This window comes from Rosa rugosa, chromosome 1 (genome assembly GCF_958449725.1).
Source record: "Rosa rugosa chromosome 1, drRosRugo1.1, whole genome shotgun sequence".
Taxonomy (NCBI): domain Eukaryota; kingdom Viridiplantae; phylum Streptophyta; class Magnoliopsida; order Rosales; family Rosaceae; genus Rosa; species Rosa rugosa.
In genome coordinates this window covers 28,217,211-28,237,402 of record NC_084820.1, presented here as the reverse complement: position 1 = coordinate 28,237,402, position 20,192 = coordinate 28,217,211, and the positions used below count along the sequence as shown (strand labels likewise).

At 40.2% G+C, this 20,192-nt stretch overlaps 1 protein-coding gene across 2 annotated transcripts; it reads right to left on the bottom strand.

Annotated features, from left to right (window-relative positions):
* Positions 1-513: 513 nt before the first annotated feature.
* On the bottom strand, positions 514-3,807 carry LOC133724508 (probable cinnamyl alcohol dehydrogenase 9). 2 transcript variants are annotated; one of them, XM_062151261.1, is made up of 5 exons: positions 3,440-3,788; positions 2,558-2,671; positions 1,458-1,971; positions 1,201-1,354; positions 514-936 (listed from the first exon to the last, which is right to left on the bottom strand). In XM_062151261.1, the coding sequence occupies exons 1-5, from the start codon at positions 3,535-3,537 to the stop codon at positions 737-739; spliced, it is 1,080 nt and encodes a 359-aa protein (XP_062007245.1). In that variant the 5' UTR covers positions 3,538-3,788; the 3' UTR covers positions 514-736. The 2 variants fall into 2 exon arrangements, with proteins under 2 accessions (XP_062007245.1, XP_062007246.1); XM_062151262.1 differs by lacking the exon at positions 2,558-2,671 and having other exon boundaries at positions 3,440-3,807.
* Between the last annotated feature and the right edge of the window lie 16,385 nt (positions 3,808-20,192).

Genomic DNA, 20,192 nt, shown 5'->3' with positions numbered 1-20,192 from the left:
TAAAAAAATAAAAAAAATGAACAAAACAAGTACTGTGGAGGGAAAATGAATGATTAACACGACCAGAAAATATCAAAGTTAACCATCACAAACTTGGACAATATAGCAGAATCAACCAAAAAAGCAAATGGGATATTGTTCACAGTGCTAGAGAGTTAAACGTATGCTAGTTGCTGTTTCAGTGTGAACCAAGAGAAATAGCACTATAAGCTAGTCTTCACAGTGCAGCATCACAATCTAAAGGGATACTCATACATATAGGATAATCTTCTCTTACCAAATACCTCACATGAATAACCAAATTATCACTGTGTTTTATCAACAAAACACATAAAATTGGCTTACAAGAAAACTTTTTCCTCTATATGTTAGAAAGAAGGCAATATTCTCAAATTTGGCCTAGTTAAAGTGGGGTCACATAGACAAGTTTGTTTTTCAACCCAAAAAAGACCAGAGTTATTAGGAAACAAAAGCCAAAACAGTAGAGACAAGAACTTGAATTGAAGAGAAGAGTAGGTGAAACTTGAATCAGATATTATTATTCATCATAAAATCAACCGAAAAAGTGGGGGATCAATTTAACAGACGGGTACAACCAGAAGTTTCCAGGACAGCAATATTTCTTATGCTACCAGTCCACCTCCCCCACAAACCATAATTAAACACTTGCTTATTTAATGCAGTTCGGTCTCAAATCAAGCATGTGAAGGTAGCAGTTGAGGCATGAAAGCCAAGTCTACTGAGAAAAGGAGTTCCCCACATCGATCACAAACCGATACCTGACATCTGATTTGGCAAGTCGCTCCATAGCTGTGTTAATGTAGTCCATTTTAATTAGCTCGATTTCGGAGGTAATATTGTGTTTGGCACAAAAGTCAAGCATCTCCTGCGTCTCTTTTATCCCTCCAATGTCGCTTCCACCAACGAGCTTCCTCCCTAAAAACATGACAATTTGATCCTTTTGAGCATTAGTTCATGCTTTCTATATACCTTAAGAAAACCTTGGTTTGGTTTTGGTTTTATAGTTATAAACAAGCAACTTAATGACTTATCTTTATTCTCAGTAGAAAGAACATGGAATTTGCACATTTACATATCATTTCAGGAACAAGTTGATTTTAGACTTTATAGTGACTGTGATTTTAAAAGAGGGAAAGAAAAACAGAACATATAGAATCGTTAGTTGTTGTATACGCATACCCAGAACCAATGGAAATATAGGCAACTCCAGTGGCTTATTCGGCAAACCCACAGTAACCAGCTTCCCATTCAGCTTGAGTAGACCAATTAATGGAGCGAGGGCATGAACTGCAGATACTGTGTCAATTATGTAATCCATGGTACCCATGGCTGCCTGAACAGTAGAAGCAGAAAATAACACTTGCATTAAATATTTGATAAGGGGAACATAACATAACCATTTTGAATTTTTCTTTGGTTTATCATTAGTTCATTACCTTCACTTGTGCAGGGTCAGTTGAAACAACAAAAGAATCAGCCCCAAGTCTGTTAATAGCCTCATCCTCCTTAGCTGGGGAAGTACTGATGACAGTAACCTTCAAACCAAATGCCTTACCAATTTTGACAGCAATATGACCTAGTCCACCAAGTCCTGCCACGCCCAAATGCTTTCCAGGCTCTGTCATGCCGTAGTACTTCATTGGACTATACACAGTGATCCCAGCACATAGAAGTGGAGCACCAGAATCGGGAGGTAAGTTATCAGGAAAGCGGAGCACAAAGCGATGGTCAACAACAATCATATCAGAATAACCACCATAAGTTTTAGTTTTGTCATGATTGTGGGAGTTATAGGTGAATATCACTTTGGGGCAATAGTTCTCCAAGTCCTGCTGGCAAGTCTCACATGTGTTGCAGGATCCCACAATAACCCCAACTCCTACACTATCACCTTCTTTGAATTTTGTCACGCTTTTCCCAGTTTTGGTCACAACACCAACCATTTCATGCCTATAAAATCCACTAAAATGCTTCAACACACATTGGACAGATTTTTACAAATATGAAGACAGAAGCAGTGCACCTTTTAGAAGCAGATATTAAAAACATATTAAGTTTATTCAAAAAAAAAAAAAAAACATATTAACTTATGAGCTGATATGCTGGAATTGCCACATAAATATTGCATACATTAGCATTGCATGTTGTAAGTAATAGGACACTCATAATTCTATATTGGAAGTCATTTATTTGTACAAGAGAATTCTAAAAATCAGAAAGCTGATTTAAGACTCGAGAGAGATGGAAAATAAATCTTAAAACTCATTGTGTTAATCAAACATCCAGTCACCAATAAATGGCTCATATTGGTGCAAACACAAAATTGTGAAGTAGGCTTTGAATAAGGTTGTATATAGTAAACTTGCACCGGCTATTTCCAAGTTAAAAGAGAAAATAATCGTTACACAAATTCTCAAAAAAAAAAAAAAAAAAAAAAAAAAAAAAAAAAAAAAAAAAAAAATCGTCACACAAAACTAAAGCCGTAAGATATGTAATTAGAGAAATTTAGAAACTGATGTGAGACTACTATGATTACCCAGGTACGATAGGATAGTTGGTGATCCCCCATTCGTTCTTGACAAAATGCAAGTCTGAATGGCAAACCCCACAATAGAGGACTTTTATTGTTACATCACCATCAGCATTTTCCCTGCCAACAATACACAAACCAGCTCGAGTAATTGACTCTGCATTCTGCACTAGTAGTACCACAGATATTAAGTGATCCTTCTATTTGATCTATTTCATCAATTTCCAGCACAAATTAGAGTCAACGAAAACGAATCACATGGCCACAAGGGGAGTCCTCCCCCACATCAAGTCAGTACCCCAAACTTTTGAAAGCATCAACCATGATGAAGAACAACCAAGACAAGGACCCATTGCATAACATGGTCTAAACTGTGATAAACAAGAAATATATTTTTACTTGTGATAACCGAAATCTTAGTCAGGTTCTGTCTAGTTGCTATATTAAGCAAAACCCACTATAAATTTCTTCATCAATTTACATGTAGCAATATTCTCTAGCAAAAGTTAAAAAATTTCCCTCATATTGTGTGAAAACATGAGCATCCAGTTACCCAATTTCAATTAACAGCATGAGTATGAGGCTTAATAGAACAAGTCATTGATAGTTTAAGAGAAGGGGTTTTGCTGCAGAGAACAAAGAGCTAAACCCTTTTGGAGTGATAGCAAACAGAAAACTATAAAGCTACAACAAGAGAGAACTCTCTATACCAGATAAGCCAAAACAGAGTTCAACTTATAATATTGCTTATATGCCCAGAAAGAGACAGAAAAATAGTTGTATATGTTTACGATTCTGGGATTGATTTTGGATCATCCTAGTCTTTGTATTTCAAAGCAATATAATAATGAAGAAAACACTAAAGGGTCAAACACAGTTCAAATATACCTTCTAGAGAAATGAAAGGGGGAAAGCGACCCAGAAGAGTCTCTGGCAGCCCAACCAAAAACCTTCTGAGGGTGTTCTTCTTCTGGTGATTTTGCCATTATCACAACTCTTCTTCGGTTCTTCCTCCCTCAATTCCTTTTCTACTCACTGTAGTTGCACTATCAAATAGTAGGGACACAGCACTCGGGCAGTGCCTATATGCTCCATATATAGATGAAAATTCTTCTATACACGGCGGTGCAAGTCTACATACACTAATTATGTTATCTCAGCCATCCATACGTGCAGCTCATTATTTATCACTTAAAACTGTCCAATCTCAACGGTGTGTGTATCTTCACGCCGTGTAACGAAGAGAAGAGATGAGCCACCATTTAAGGCCGGAATTGTTGAAAGACAGAGGAGATGAGCCACCATTTAAGGCTGGAGTTGTAGATCGAATTGATATTTGACCTGCCAAATTTGGTGGAATTCATTCATGTCTGAGTTGCTAATAATTGATCATTTTTTTTTTTGGACCGAAAATTGATCTTTTTCAGGATCAAAACCTGAGGCTACAACAAATCCCTTAATTGATGTTGGCATGGGGAAGGTGGCAAAACTGGCAGTAGTACTTTACTACTTTAAGCTTTCAACGACCAATTCTTCCCTTCCACTGAATCATTAGTGCGTACTCTGTACTCAAAAAAGAAACAAAAATAAAAAGCATTTTCATTGAAAGAAATGAAATGAGAGATAGTTATAGTAATTTCATCATTTGCATTATGAGTAACCAGCCTGCGTTTTGATCTGAATTTACCAGCATGATCAGAATGCTGTGCAGGAATTGTCACGCTCTCGACTTCAGTTGTTTTATGGTTGTAGAACTTTATATTAGATGTAGCCATGTAGGAGTTACGAATTTCTGATAACTAAATAAATTTTTTGGAGAAACTAAACACTTTTTTTTTTTTTCGAATAACATAACTTTGCATCTTTTTTTTTTTTTTTTGTGGAAAAGAATTGAGTCTTTTCATCTATTTCTATATGATTTTAGATTTGAATACCAAATTGGCCCACACTAGAGGCTCCCTTGCATTTTTTTTTTCGAACCAAAGGACGTCAACCATATTCATAAGAAGCAACATTACACGTAATGATACACCCAAGAGGCAATACCAAATTTTTTTTAATTACTTTATAAATAAATTCACTTTAAACAATGGTCATGGACTTGTAGTACGGTTAGGAAACAAAATTTACAAATAATACTCACAACCTATAGACTTTTGTGATAACCCTATAACAAAAGAATAGAGGCCATGCCCAAGGAGTCTGGGGTCGAGATCTACGAATCACCAAACCACTAAGCCAATCAGCCACTCCATGAGGGAAAAACATAAGTCCATATCGATATAGACATGTGTGTTCAAACTCTCTCTTATTTGCTTACATTCAGCAGAGTAATATGTTTTAAGCATTTGAAAGTTAAATCAACATTCAAATATCATCTTTGCAAAAAATCAATGTAAACAAAAATTGTTCACTTATTTCGATTGCAATAAACAAATAAATGGTTGATCATAAGACTATTAACTTTCACAGAAAACTGTTTATTTGTATGATGTAACAAAATGAGTAAACAATTTCTGTTTACATTGGCTTTTTGCAGACATAATGTTCAATGATTAATTTAACTTTTAAACGGTTAAATTATAGATTTAGACTACTAAATATATGAAAAATAAAAAATAAGAGAAAATTTAGTCACTCCTTATCCATATTAGTATGAGCCCAAGTATTTTCTACTCCATGAAGGCAAAAGACAAACTTGTTCAAGTAAATCCAGAATATGTGTCTGGTCCAAACTCTAGGTTACTTGACCTAGTGGTAATAGGGTTAGAATTAGAGATAATATCGGAGAATCTTGGAGATATCCAATCAATGTAATATTACGTTTCCTTGTACAACTCTAATTCTATGCCTTGTAATCAATCATCTATATAAAGAGACCCCTATTATCAATGAAAGTACGACTCAATTCTCCCTAAATTTCAGTTTTCCTTAAACATGTTATCAGCACGACGCCCTGCCCTGACCCTAAAACCTAATAGCCAAAACCCTAAATCCGAATACAAAACCTTGAAACCCTTTCGAGCCCCGCCACACACCTTGAAGTCCTCAACACCAGGAGTCCAGAACTGGCGGCAGAATAACCAGAACTGGCCGGAAAACTACCGAACTGGCTACCGGAAGCTCAAGACCACTCGCAGCAGATACTCCACCGGTTCACCACCTCTCGGACATCCAATTGCTACCAAATTTTGCCAGCAATAGCATCTCAATCCCAGGATACAAGAACCAGAAGCAGAACCGTAAAAATCGGTCTAGAATTTACTTAACCTTCCGTCACAGAAACTGAACCTCCTGCAGAAAAACCGGCAGAAGAGAAAAAAAAAAAAAACAAATAGGCGTGGCCCAAGCCAAAATAAAGGGGAAAAAAAAAAAAAAAAAGACACACGGGCCAGAAGAAGTCAAGGCCCAGAGTGAAGAAGCCCTGACCCTCAGTAGGCCTGGGCCGAAGCAAAGAAAAAAAAAGAAGAAGAAGAGGGGAAACAGGCCTGGGCCGAAGCAAAAGGGCAGCCCACCAGCCAACCTCCGGCCACCACCGCTAGCGAAATTCCGGCAAGATTTTCCGGCGACTTTCCGATCACTATTTCAAGGTATTTTTTACTAACAGTTCCCTTTTTGAGTTTTTTCAATTTCTCTTCTTTTTTCTCGGGGACTTGCAACCTCCCTTCTTCTACCCCCTTTTATTCTTCATAGGGGAGACCAAAAGCCGAACTGTGGGGGTTCGTGCTCACTCCAAGCTTGAAGCTTGTTGAGATCTCCAAACTTAGAGTTTGTAGAGAATTTATGATCGACCACTTACATCATTGTTTTGATATAATCCAATACATCTTGGAATCCGATTTCTTGGAAGCGACTACTCTCAGAAATCCCTAATTTCTTGGAAGCGACTACGCTAGAAAATTTATAATTTCTTGGGAGCGACTATGCTCAGAAATTTTATATATTTTCGTGGTAGCTTTTTTCGCTCCGAAACAAACCCTTTTTTCTTGTTCTCTTTCTGGATGAGTAACCTGAACAAACTGGACTTCGCTCCGTTGGGACAAACTGGCTCTGGATATCACAAGAGGGTTCGTGATGTCCGCTAGCATCTCAAGGCTGATGGAATCTTGGATACGATTCTCGAGCCTAGCCAGGATGTGGTAACTGTTGAGCAAGCTCAAGTTTTGGAAGCAAAGAGAGCAGTCTTAGAGGCAAATAAGGCGAAAGCCATCATCCTAATGACTCGTCATATGGATGATTCGCTCCAGTATGAGTATATGAACGAAGAAGACCCCAGAATGTTGTGGGTCTCACTCGAGGAAAGATTTGGCAACGTCCGTGACTCCCTGTTTCCTAACCTAGAAGTGAGATGGCATAGCCTCCGCTTCTGTGATTTCAAGTCAGTTCTTGACTACAACTAGGAAGCACTTCGCATTAAATCCTTAATGGAATTCTGTGGTAAAGAGATCACAGATGCGATGTTGATTGAGAAGACTCTCTCTACCTTCCCTGTCTCTGCATTGATGGTTGCAAAGAACTATCGAATCGATGTTACTGCAGGACGGATCACAAGGTTTCATGAGCTCATTGGAGCTATGAATGTCGCTGAAAAGCATGACAACATCCTTGTGAAGAACTATAATTTGAGACCCATGGGAATAGAGCATATTTCGGAGTCCAATTATAGTCGCGCCCCTAAAGGAGAGCGCCAAGAGCGAAACCCTAAATGTAGGGACAATTCTGGACGTTCTGGTCCATATTCTCGCTCTAATGAGGAAGGTAACCGCTAAAATAGGCGGACACGGAACTGAAGAGGTCAACGTGGAAAGAGAGAGAGGCAACGTCTCTTGCCATGTTGGTGGCGCCACCAACACTAAGAGTCATCCTAATGACGCTTTCAAAGTGCCTCAATCAATAGAGTCTGAGCACAGAGATGTATGTTCTCGATGTGGATTATCCGGTCATTGGGCACACGTTTGTAGAGCTCGTGAAGAAATTGTCACCGCCTACAGAGCATATTGTGAAGCAAGAGAAGCTCACTATGTGAAAAAAGAAGATCATGAAGATGATCTAGAGTGAAGGGTTGAAGACTTCAAATCTGACTGGGATCAATAGATCGCCAATTCTGTTTAAGTCTTTATTTTTCTAAGAGAAGTAATAGGCCATTGCCATATACTTTGTAGTAAATGCCATTGGTTTAGTTTTTCTTCACATAGGCTCATCCAAAATGAGTATGATGTCTAGGAAGGTTTTGAGATAAGTGGTACTTAAGCGAGCTTTGCTCCACCGACATCTCTCTACTCACCTGGTCATATTTACTTTGGAGTTACCGAAAGAAGTCAAACGACTACCTTTGTTTTGCATTAGCTAGCATTTGGATTAGATTCTCCTAATGGTTAAGAGACAATGATGTACTCCGTTGGCTTATGAATAAAATTTCGAGTTCTTTTCATTATGACTCCATTTTGATTCTGAGCATATTACTTTGTAACTACGATGGTTGGGTCATCAGTATTAATTCAAGGACATGGAATAGCCCAAGTTCCCCCTGCCTAATGGCAACTTGATTACTGTCACAAAAACTCTCTACGCTCCTAGGGCAAATCGCACCTATGAATAGCCAACAGATTCCATGCGAAAACTCATGTAGAGAACGGAAATGAGTTCCCTTGCAATACCTTTAACGATTGCCAACAAAGGCGCATCTTAGAGAAATTTATGTGTCTCTCTAGTGGACTCTATGTCACTATTCAAGCTATTAAATCCAATAAGTCGTGAGATAAGATATCCTAGATTTAGACACATATTGGCTTTGTCACGATAGGATAGGTCATCCTGATCATGATATGATGATCCGCCAACTAAAGATTTCACATGGACATCCATTCTTTCGAGTGAAACAAAGCACAAATCAAAGGTTGATTCCTGGACTAAGTATGACTGCCGCCACTGCCTATGGCGCCGCCGCCGTCCACCACCAGCCTAGGGCTGGCACAATCCCTATCCATGACTCCATGGATGGCGTCCATCATGGTGATGGCGCCCTAGGTGATGCTGCAATCACCAAATTTGCTTCAAATAGCGTTTCAGACGCTTAGGCCCAACCAAAATCCTCATTGGTTGATTTTAAGGCCTCTCGCTCGTTTTACAAAGCCCATTCCTTAGGGAAATTATGACTAAGATAGTCTTATGCAAAGGATATGAAAATATTCATTCTGTTCTTACATAGAATCCATAGGGATCCTGTAGACTGATTCAACCAACTTGCGGATGTTTAGATATCTCATGATGTTGGTTGACACACAAACACGCTGATCACGTGTTGTGCCATTGTCCACTTGTAATGCTGCTTATACTACACTCTTAGCACATATCATACGACAACAGGCTCACTCCCTGGATCATCCTATTCAGTCAATTGGACTTGACAATGCTAGAGAGTTTACATCGAAGACTTTCGATGGTTATCGCAATGGGACTGATGTTGGACATCATATTCCCATGTACACAACCAAATGGTCTCACGAAAATGACTACGATGGTAGTTCAAACATTGGTAATGCGCACCAATCTTCTTATATCCGCTTGGGGTGATACAATATCGCATTCAACTATGCTAATTTGTCTACGACCCACCGCCACTCAATCTACCTCTGCGTTACAGCTAGTGACAGGGTACCAGTATTGTACTTACGCATATTTGAGTATGCCATTTATGTGCCAATTGCTCCGCCATAGCACACTATGATGGGTCCTTATAGATGAATGGGCAACCAAGTTGGATTTGAGACTCCAACAATCGTCCGCCACTTAATGCCCTTGCTAGGTGATCTCCTTATTGCTAGATTTGCGGATTGCCACTTTGATGAGACAATCTTCCAGTCGTTAGGGGGAGATAAGGACACAGATGTTCAACAGGAACGACAGGAATTGTCGTGGTCTGTCCCCACTATGTCTCTTCTCGATCCCCACTAAAGTTACGAGATCACACATATCTGTTGCAAACATGCCTGCAAGGATGGACGTCCATATGGGAGGACATAGCGCCACCCTACATGGAGGTAGGCATGGCGCCAACGCTATAGAGAGTGACACTCTAGCGTTACAGGCCATGGCCCCAGCTAAGATGTATGGGAGGCCCGTGGGTTCGAAGGATACTTTGGCACAACCCAATCCTTAGATCATCGACACTCAAAATCCGTCTCATGAGAATCTTCTGGATTATGGTTATCGTTGGGGGACGCCTCAACGTCATAATCTATTCCTAATAATATAGAGCTCTTTGAAAATTACACTAGTGTACATGAGACGTGGGATAGAAACTCCATCATGATTGATGATGTATTCGCGCATTTCATTGAGTATGAGTTTGTTGAGTCCGATGATATCGAACCACGCTCCGTTGATGAATGAATGCCAACGTAGAGAAAATTGGCCTAAATGGAAAGATGCGATCCAGGTTAAGTTGGATTCTTTAACGAAGAGGAAGGTTTTTCGAGCCAGTGATGCCAACACCTCCTAACATAAAACCTATTGACTAATCACTAATGAGTCTTCGTTAGAAAGCGTGATGAGAAAAAGATATGGTAATCTCGCCTTATGGCGCAAGGTCTCTCATAAAACGCCACGGAATTGACAACGATGAGACATATTCTCTCATAATGGATGTCATTGCACTCCACTACCCTGTCAGTTTGGTAGTTTCCGAATAATTGAACATGCAGCTTACAAATGTGGTCACTATGTATCTCTATGGGGATCTAGATACGGAATATACATGAAGCTTCATGGTGAACTATTTACCCAAGCCAAGTGGCTCTAGACCACGGAGCGCGTTTATAATGAGGTTGAAACGCTCACTAAAGTGACTACTTGATTGTGAAGGGATATGTCCGCGCGTTTCCATAACAAGTTTCGAATTCTATCACGGTTCATGTTAGACATGATCTTCATTCAAAGCCCTTAAAAAGTTTAGGGAAACCGCTGAACACTTGAAATCCTAGTTTGAGATGAAGGATCTTGGGAAAACACGATTATGTCTCAATTTGGAACTTGAGCATCGTGTTGATAGATGCTTAGGCATTTTGACAAGGTCAAGCCTTCAAGCACCCCCATGATCGTCCGTAGTCTTGGTCCTGAAAAGGATCCTCTTCGTCCGAAGGATGATGACGAAGATGTGCTAGAGGCAGAAGTGCCTTACTTAAGTACAATAGGCGCATTATTGTACTTACCCCAATGCACAAGACCGGACATCTCATATGTTGTGAACTTGTTAGCCAGTTATAGCTCTACGCCAACACAACGCTATTGGATTGGTGTAAAAGATATCTTTCGGTACTTGAGATGTACGATTGATATGGGCTTGTTCTATCTCTACAGAGAGATGATGGATTCGGACCCAAAACGACATGTGTTTTGGAAGGTCTTGCTGATGTTGGGTATCTCTCTGACCCACACAAAGGTCATTCCCAAACTGCTTATGTGATGACCAGTTGTACGATTTCTGTTATTTAATTTTGGTAATTAATAATGGACCAGTTGTACGAATAATTGTTATTGTGCTTTATTCGTAGATTGTATGTGAAGTGGAATGGTTTTCGTCCGTATAATATTTGAATTTCACAGTTTAGGGGGTCGTGTGAAGTTTGACTTTTTGTACATTGGGATTCTCGGGAAACTTCCTTCACGAAAGTTGTAGAGCGCGTCGATACGAGTTCGTGGACATGCGGAACGCGGGAATCGGAGTTCGTATGAGAAAGTTATGGCTAGCGGAAGAAGTTTCCGTTTTAGTATAAATAGAGGAAAATCAGAAATTATTTTCATTTTTTCCTTTCCTTTTCTGGAAGACCTCTCCTCTCTCTCTCTTCTCTTCTCTCTCGGTCGGCCTCTTCAGAAACGAAAATATCCTGCTGACCCGACCCGAACCCGGTGTTCCGACCCGGCCGGAAATCCATTCTCCGGTGACCTCTTCCGGTGAAACCAGCCCAGAACGACTCGCCTCCTTGCTCCGGTCGTCTCTGTGGTGGCCTCGAGCGGCGATTTTCGGTGGAGGAAGCGCAGTAAGGCGGTGCAGTTCGTGGTTTTTCAACCCGACCGGAAAACGCAGCTCCGACGTCGGTGAGGCTTCGGGCCAAGCTTGGGGAGCTCAGAGCAGCCTCCTTGATCGATCTATGGTGTTTGTTTCGATCGATTTACGTGGAAATCGGTTCAACTCAGTTTGGATTATTGTTCACGGCTTGTGAGGTAGTTTTCGATCCTTTATGGTTGTTTTCTGACTTCGAGCTAGTTATGAGATTTCACAAGCATGCTTAGATGAAGCTTTTTGATGTTGGGAGTTTTGTGAAATATTGAGTTTTGGCCGGCGGCGGTGCGCCTCCGTCTGTGGCGGCGTTCCGGCGGTGTTCCGGCCATGTATGGGACAGTTTCTGGTATTATATGTCTTCTACTCGTTGATACGAGCGTTTCGATATATAATATGCAAGTTTTGGAGTTCGAATGAATTTGTTATGATTTTTATCGTTTCATATCGATGAATTTATTCGATCTGTGAGGATTCGAGCGTCCGATCGACTTGTGTTTGGGTCATATCGATCGTGGGCGTATTCCGGAGACTTTGGGAGGTCTCGGATGTGGTTTTGCCTCGATTGGCGCCACTTTGGGGATTTTAGTCCAAAACAGGGGTTTCGGATTTAAATTAAATGTGAATCGTTAGTAAATGGATACCGTTGTGATTAGGTACTTGACGAAGTATTTGGACGGTTAATTGGCGGATTGGCCGCTTTGTTCTTGGTTGAAGACGCAGCGGGAATTTAAGGTGAGTAAATCTCACAAAGATCTTTATGAACAGAAGTACCATTATTGTTTTGGCGTTAATTATTTAACTGCAAACTATAGTTGGTATTAGTAGGCATTCCTGAGCGAATGACTACGTATATATATATTTATGTGAAATATATATATATTCTTGTGGATGGTATTTGATGAATAATATGCATGATGATGCTTATATTATTGTTGAAGGTGACTTTTCATGGAAACAATATTGTGGAAAAAGATGTTTTCTATTGTTGAAATGTATTGATGTTTGATGTTACATTTGTGAGTCAAGCGTGACTCATTCAAATGTATTGGTCTTTGTACCAAGAGTCATAGATGGTGAGCAGGGATAAGGAAAGCCGAGATTAGATGTTAGTAATGTTTTAGGTCAGGTGTGACTTACTTAACGTTCGACTTGGAGACCGGACGGGGTCTGAAGGTCATATGTCACAGATGGTGACAGGTTGCAGATGGCGACCTTGATGTTTGATTTCATGATCAGACGGGGTCTGAAATCATATGTCACAGATGGTGACAGGTCGCAGATGGTGACCAAGGCAGGAAATTGGTAATCACGTCCTTGGTAGGACGAGTGATTACGATTTCAATAGAGCTCTAGTCTGTCTGTCATGATAGCTTATGGGAGTAACGGTCGAGGTTGCTGGAGACTCATAGGTATGTAGTTTAAAGGAGAGTTCCGATGGTATTCTTCTTTAATTGTCTAGATGAGGCTTGAATTGCTATTTGATGGTTAAGTTAGCAAATAGAACATTGTCACGACGGTGACTCATGCTGTCCTTTCTGTGGAAAGGATATGGAATGTTAGAGGGAATCATGGTTGCATGAGTTCCTTAAGTAGATTGATGTGAGTTGTTGATTGATGTTCATGAGTTACTCATACGGGCTTGCAAAAGCTTACCGGGTTTGTTGTTTGGCAACCCCGGTGCACCATTCAAACGGTGTAGGGGTTAATCCTGCAGGTCAGGAAAATCGTGGCTGAAGCTGAGGTAGCTTGTTGGCAGCAGAACGGGTAGGAAGCAAATTTTGTTGGCTTTGCCAGTGTATGACTTCCGCTATGTAGTAAGCTCTGAGGAGCATTTACGTTTTATTTTGTGATGACAATTTAATTCGTAAATTTGTGTAATATATAACTCTGTGGAGCGAGTTTATATTAATTTGGATTGGTTCAGGGCATCAGTATAAACTTGTTTTAAGGGAAAGATGTTCCAGGTATTTGTATTGATGACTGAACGTTCACGCATGTATAATTATGGGATTATATATATCGATTTTTATTTTTGTTAAAAACCAGGGGCGTGACAGCTTAAGTGTTCACCATGGGTAAGACCGTGATATCTTGGAGGTCTACAAAATAAACCCTAGTTGCTATATCTTCGAACAATGCAGAGATTATTGCTCTTTACAAAGTGGTTCATGAATGTATATGGATTGGATCCATAGCTACGCATGTTCGAACAATTGTGGTTTGAAGTCTACCACAGATGAGCTTACGAGCGTATAGGATAATGTTGCTTGTTTTGAACAAATGAAGCAAGGCTACATTAAAAGCGACAACACCAAGCATAATCAGCAACAACAGACTCTCCTCAAGATCAAAGTGAGGTTTAATCTGAGGATAGTGTGGCAGACTTGCTCACTAAGTCATTGCCTAAATTCCACTTTCGAGAAACATGTTGGTAGCATCGTTTGCGGAAGTTATCCGAACTCCCATGACTGTTGTCATCAGGGGGAGATGCAAACATTAGGGGGAGATGTCTACATGTATGGTCTCGAAATATGAAGGGTGTGTTGTGCTCTTTTTCCCCTTCGACCGAGTTTATTTTTGTTCCACAGGGTTTTTTGTTACTCGGCAAGGTTTTTAATGAGGCAACGAGAGGAGCACCACGTTTGGGCGACACAAGGGGGAGTGTTCAAGTAAATCCAGAATATGTGTCTGGCCCAAACTCTAGGTTACTTAACCTAGTTGTAATAGGGTTTTGAATTAGAGATATTCTCGGAGATATTCATAGATATCCGATTAATTGTACGATTATCTTTCCTTGTACAACTCTGATTCTATGTCTTGTAATCCTCTATATAAAAAGGCCCTTATTATCAATGAAAACACGACTCAATTCTCTCCCAATTTCAGTTTTCCTTAAACACCTTCAAATTTATTATTATTATTATTATTATTATTATTATTTTTCATCCCCACCCCATCTCACTCATAATGCTAGTGAATAATTAAAAAAATGGGAAAATTTCGCAAACAGTACACCAAGTAAAGACCACTAATAATTTTTATACACAAAGTTTCAAACCAAACATTTTGGTACACGAAATCTGAAACTCGACCCACTATTAGTACACGACGTCAATTTTTGACACCAAAATGTCCATTATGCCCTCAATTCTTTTTTTTTTTAATGATTTTTTTTTCTATTATTTTTTTTTCCTTCGTTTTTATCTCTTTCTTCTTCCTTCTTCCGGGCTCACTCCCTCGCTTCCAACGCCGCCTTCCTCACCTCCACGCTCACTCCCTTGCTTCCAACGCCGCCCTTGCGAGGTGTGCTTCTCCCGCCGCTGCCGCTCCGCCTCCACGTGGTTGAGCGGCGTGTCTCGGCCCAGCTCGGGTTTCCGGCCCCGTTTCTTCAGCGCTCTTTTCATCTGGCAGTCGGAATCTGCGAAGTCCGGGTTTGGGTTCGGAGCTCCGTTCTTCTTCTTGCTAGAACCAAAAACATGTTTGTTGTCGTCATTGTACGAGCTGTGATCCTCTTGCTGCACGCCGGCAATGATGCCGATGTCAAAAATGGAGAAGTTCCGGTTGATGAACTCGAGCGGCCTTGTTTCCGGGTCGGGCTGATCCGACCCGAACAACGACTTGGCTTGCTGGATCAACCCCCAGTTCTCTTTGATCAAACCGGAGGAACCCATTTCAAGAACACCGTTGGAATTTGGGATGCAGATCAAGGTCTCGATCCCGTAGATTTGGGCCTCTTTGGCTCTCTCGCAGTTGTTGAACTGAAGCTCGTGGCCCCGCTCAGCCAGATTGAGGTCCTGGAGTCGAAGGCCTTGCAGGGAACAGAGCCGTCCCCGACGGCGAAAGATCGAGTGAGGGAGTGAGCCCGAAAGAAGGAAGAAGAAAGAGATAAAAACGAAGGAAAAAAAAAATAACAGAAAAAAAAATTATTAAAAAAAAAAAGAACTGAGGGCATAATTGACATTTTGGTGTCAAAAATTGACGTCGTGTACTGATAGTGGGTCGAGTTTCAGATTTCGTGTACCAAAATGTTTGGTTTGAAACTTTGTGTATAAGAATTATTAGTGGCCTTTACTTTGTATACTATTTGCGAAATTTTCCCTAAAAAAATACATAATTGTCAATTTGCTACCCTAGGTTTTATTTCAGCCAATTTGCTACCCTATATTTTAATTTAGCTAACTTGCTACGTATTAGTCAAAATTCTTAATTTAAGCTTTGAAAATTAACCAATTTACGTCCCTAAATTATCAAAATTAGTCATTTGCTACTCTAGATTTCAAAACTAATCAATGTTTAGATGGACTAATGAACAAATTAATATGACAAAAGGTAGTAAATTGTCTAATTTTGAGAACATATGGTAGTAGATTGGCACAAATATACTTTTTTTTTTAAATGATGGAAATTCCATTGATAATAGCGCATGCCAAGAAGGTCATTACATACTCACCCGCTGACACATAACAATGGCCAGAACAAGGATTCGTGGAGGAGCCACAGTAGTACATAGGATAGACCAAGCAAATTGGTAGAAATAAAACGTATGTTAGCAAATTAGCACTATATTAATACTTAAGATAGTAAATTGGCTATTAAGCCGAAAAAATAATGCTAGTGATATTCGAACTCGTAACTTCCAAGTTATTCATTCCTTTTCCAGGAGAGTAGCTATGGAATGGCTTTCCAAGAATTTCACTGTCACGCCCCGAATTTTGAATAATAAATTCAAATCCGAAACATGAATAATTACAATTACAAAATCCAAATCTCGAAACTTCGAGTTCATTATTACAATTCACTCTCACAAGCAATATTGTAAAGCTCAAATGAGCATAACACACCTCACAACGTACAATTGCTGTAAAACTCTAACAATTGCTCTAACCGCACGATCACCGTCCTGGTTCTCCTGTCCTGTAGGATTACCCGCTACACAATTTGAATAGTGTACCGGGAGTTGCAACAACACAAAACCCGGTAAGCTTTTTACAGCCAGTATGAGTAAACAAGAAGAACTGTTGATTTAATAAAATACATTTCCTTTAACTCAAGTATAGAAATGTAGAAACATCACAATTACAATGATCACCACAAAACCACTTCACTTTCTCACTCTCATATATATATAAATATATATATATATAAATATTATACACTTATGAGTCACTCCCCGTTACCCTCATAAGGTCACTCAACATTTGGCAGACAGACTAGAGCTCTAACTGATCGTTTCCACCTACCCGGCGCGAGGGCGTGGTTCACGATTTAATGCTATTAGTTTCCACCTACCCGGTACAAGGGCGTGGTTCACTAATAGATGCCATGGTCACCCCCGTGACCTATTGATCTCCACAGATCAATATATCTCAACAAATCAACAATTTATTGTTTCTCAACAATAAATTTAATACCTCTCACAATATTGTTGCTTTTCAACAATAAACTCAACACAACCATAACAGTACATAATATCTCACAATTTCAACAATACATATTATTTCACATAAATAATATATATATAGATAGACATTCACACAGGAATGCCCATTAATACCAACTATAGCTCACACAATGACGACAAAAAATAAATTAATTAAAAGTACTCGGTTCGTAATATGAACCACGTGAGGTTTACTCACCTCGATAATCCCGCTGCGTCTTCAATTCCGCTCAAAATACGATCCACAATCGTCCACTAACTCAAACCGTCAATCACCTAGTCAGATACGATCTTAACTTAGCAATCATTCATAAACCACACATATACGGAAATCCAACGGTCGGATTCTAATTTAATGATGATCCAAAGGCCAGATCGAATTTATATGATGATCCAACGGTCGGATCCTCACGGATCGCCCTTAGGATCATCCTCCAAAATTATCACGAAGATCCAACGGTCAGATCTTCTTGAATCACTCTAACAAACATCTCCTCAAAATTATACGAAAATCCGACGGTTAGATTCTCACGAATCGCCTTCCGAATCACTATTTCACAATTATACGAAGATCCAACAGTCGGATCTTCGCCCATGACCACACAAAGCCACTGGGACAGTCATAAGATCAACATAACAAAACTACAAGTCCATCGGACGGTCTGATCTTCACAGATCACAAATCGAACGATCGAAATCGATCGAAACTTAAAAATTCATAACTTAATCATACGATATCCAAAAATTATGAATTATATATGCAAACGATCGTATCGACACGTAGAACACAAAAATGGACAGAAACTGTCCTTGGGGTGGCCGGAGGTCGCCGGAAACCACCATCACAGTGGCGGCACCGCCACCCATCCAAAGTCAAAATTAGACAAAACTCCCAACACGAAAGTTCTTCATCTTAACTCGAATTGAAACTTTCATAACTACACCAAAGTCAGATTATAAGCCAAAAAGTAGAATTTTACCTTATAAGGTTTGAAACCCGAAGAACCCTAGTTTTGAATTCGTTCCAATTCGATCTCCACAGATGAAATCGATGCAATCCACCTTAGGGGAAATGATCTACATCCTCAGAAGTGCAGAATCCTCTCAAGAATCACGGCAAAAGGTGGCCGGAGGAGGGAGAACGACGGTGGGGAAAGGAGGTGATTTCCAGCTCGACTGCACCGTGTTCTTCGACTTGTAGCGGCTACCACGTTGGTTATTTCCCCTCGATGTCTTCTACAAAGTTGTAATATAGCTCAGGCCCAGCAAAATCCCTTTTGGAATCAACTCGATTCGAGGTTGGATGAGAGAGATATCGGCCGGTGAAGGAAGAGCAGCATCGGGCGAATTCCAGCTCGAGCTGTGCAGCTTCTCGGCCTCCTAGCACCTTCCATGGTTCTTTTCTCACTTTGATGTCTTCTAGGAAGTTTTAACTGACTTCAAGGCGAATGAAAATACTTTTGGAATCAAGTCGATCGGAGGTCTGTGGAGGGAGATATGGCCGGTGGAAGAGAGAGGAACAAATCTGGGCTCGGGAGAGAATTGGGGAGAAAATATAGGTTTCTGAAATTTCTGTCCTCCAATGCAATTTCCGGAACTTTTTTTTGTATTTATAGAATTTTCCCGATTTTCAATCGCTTATAACTTTCTCATACGAACTCCGATTTTCGCATTCCATATGTCCACGAACTCGTATCGACGCGCTCTACAACTTTCATGAATGAAGTTTTCCCAAATTCCCAATGTATAAAAAGTCACTTTTTGAGACCTCCTAAATAACGTTCGTTTTCGAAAATTAATCGTTCGAACTAATTCCATAACTTCTCCAAGCCTCGTACTCGCTCCCACTATCGTGAAATCATTTCTAAAAATCCACGGAAATTAATTTGGATTTTTCGGGGTATTACAATCTACCCTCCTTAAAGAAATTTCGTCCCGAAATTTGAGCGTAAGTCAATTCCTCTTGATTAAGGTTGACCTAACCATAGAATCTCTATCTTTTCCAAATCTGTAGTAATCTACAGAGCCTCAGCTCTTTGTATAAAAATACATTCCTATGGCCACTAAATCCTTTCATCACAAACGTAAACTCACACAACAACTGCTCAACAACACTCCACATCACATACACAAAATCGTCACATGGATCATCTCATAGATCCTCACATAGATCATCACATAGATCTTCACTTAGATCATCACTCTGTACTGGCATACAAGCACAGTAAACACTCCCACAAAGTGTTTCGCTACTCAATTAGCATCACGGTAAATCTCTATAGTAAAACTCAAGCATGCACCATTCTTCACAACAATAGTGATGCATCACTCAAAACAAATCATCCCCAAAAGCACGCCAATAAAATATGTCACCCAGTGACGATGACTTGGGCTTGCTCAATCCTTGGGCTAAGCATTAGGGCTGGCCAATTGGGCCGAAGAAATCGGACCATCCACATTTCGAACCGGCCCGAACCAAATTGGGTTTAACATTTGGGCCTACCATTCGGGCCGAACAATTGGGCTTACCATTTGGGCCTACCAATCGGGCCGAACAATTGGGCTCACTATTTGGGCCTACCAATCGGCCCACCAACTTCCAGCTCGGCTACGGTATGAAATTGTACATACCGTATATACGTATGCATACCGTACAGACCGTATATAAGTATGCATAACGTATAACTGTATATACGTATGCATACCGTACAGACCGTATATACGTATGTATACCGTACATACCGTATATACGTCCGTATATCAAGCATATACGAGATCCAAAAATATTTGTAAGAGGTAAGGTTCGAACTCCCGACCCTCGAACACGAAGGTTTTGCTCCCAACCACTGAAGCAAGAGCTGCCTTCATTAATATATGCTCACGTGTTAAATTTATTATGTCATAAGCGACATAAATAAAATAACGGGGGAGGCAAGGTTCGAAACCTTAACCTGCTGCACGAAACCTTTGTCCCCAACCACTGGAGCACAAGCTGTGCTTAATATAATGTGTACAAATGTTATACTTATTATGTCATAAGCGAACATAATAAAAATAAACGAGAGGCAAGGTTCGAACCTCTGACCTCTTGTACAAGAGCCTTGCTCTTCAACCACTAGAGCACCAGCTGCTCTCGTTAC

Coding starts and splice junctions, on each gene's coding strand:
- LOC133724508 (XM_062151261.1), bottom strand. CDS start 3,537: ATGGCAAAATCACCAGAAGAAGAACACCCTCAGAAGGTTTTTGGTTGG. Junction 2,672..3,439: donor CCCTTTCATTTCTCTAGAAG/GTATATTTGAAC, acceptor TATTGTTGGCAG/GGAAAATGCTGATGGTGATG. Junction 937..1,200: donor TATATTTCCATTGGTTCTGG/GTATGCGTATAC, acceptor TCATGTTTTTAG/GGAGGAAGCTCGTTGGTGGA.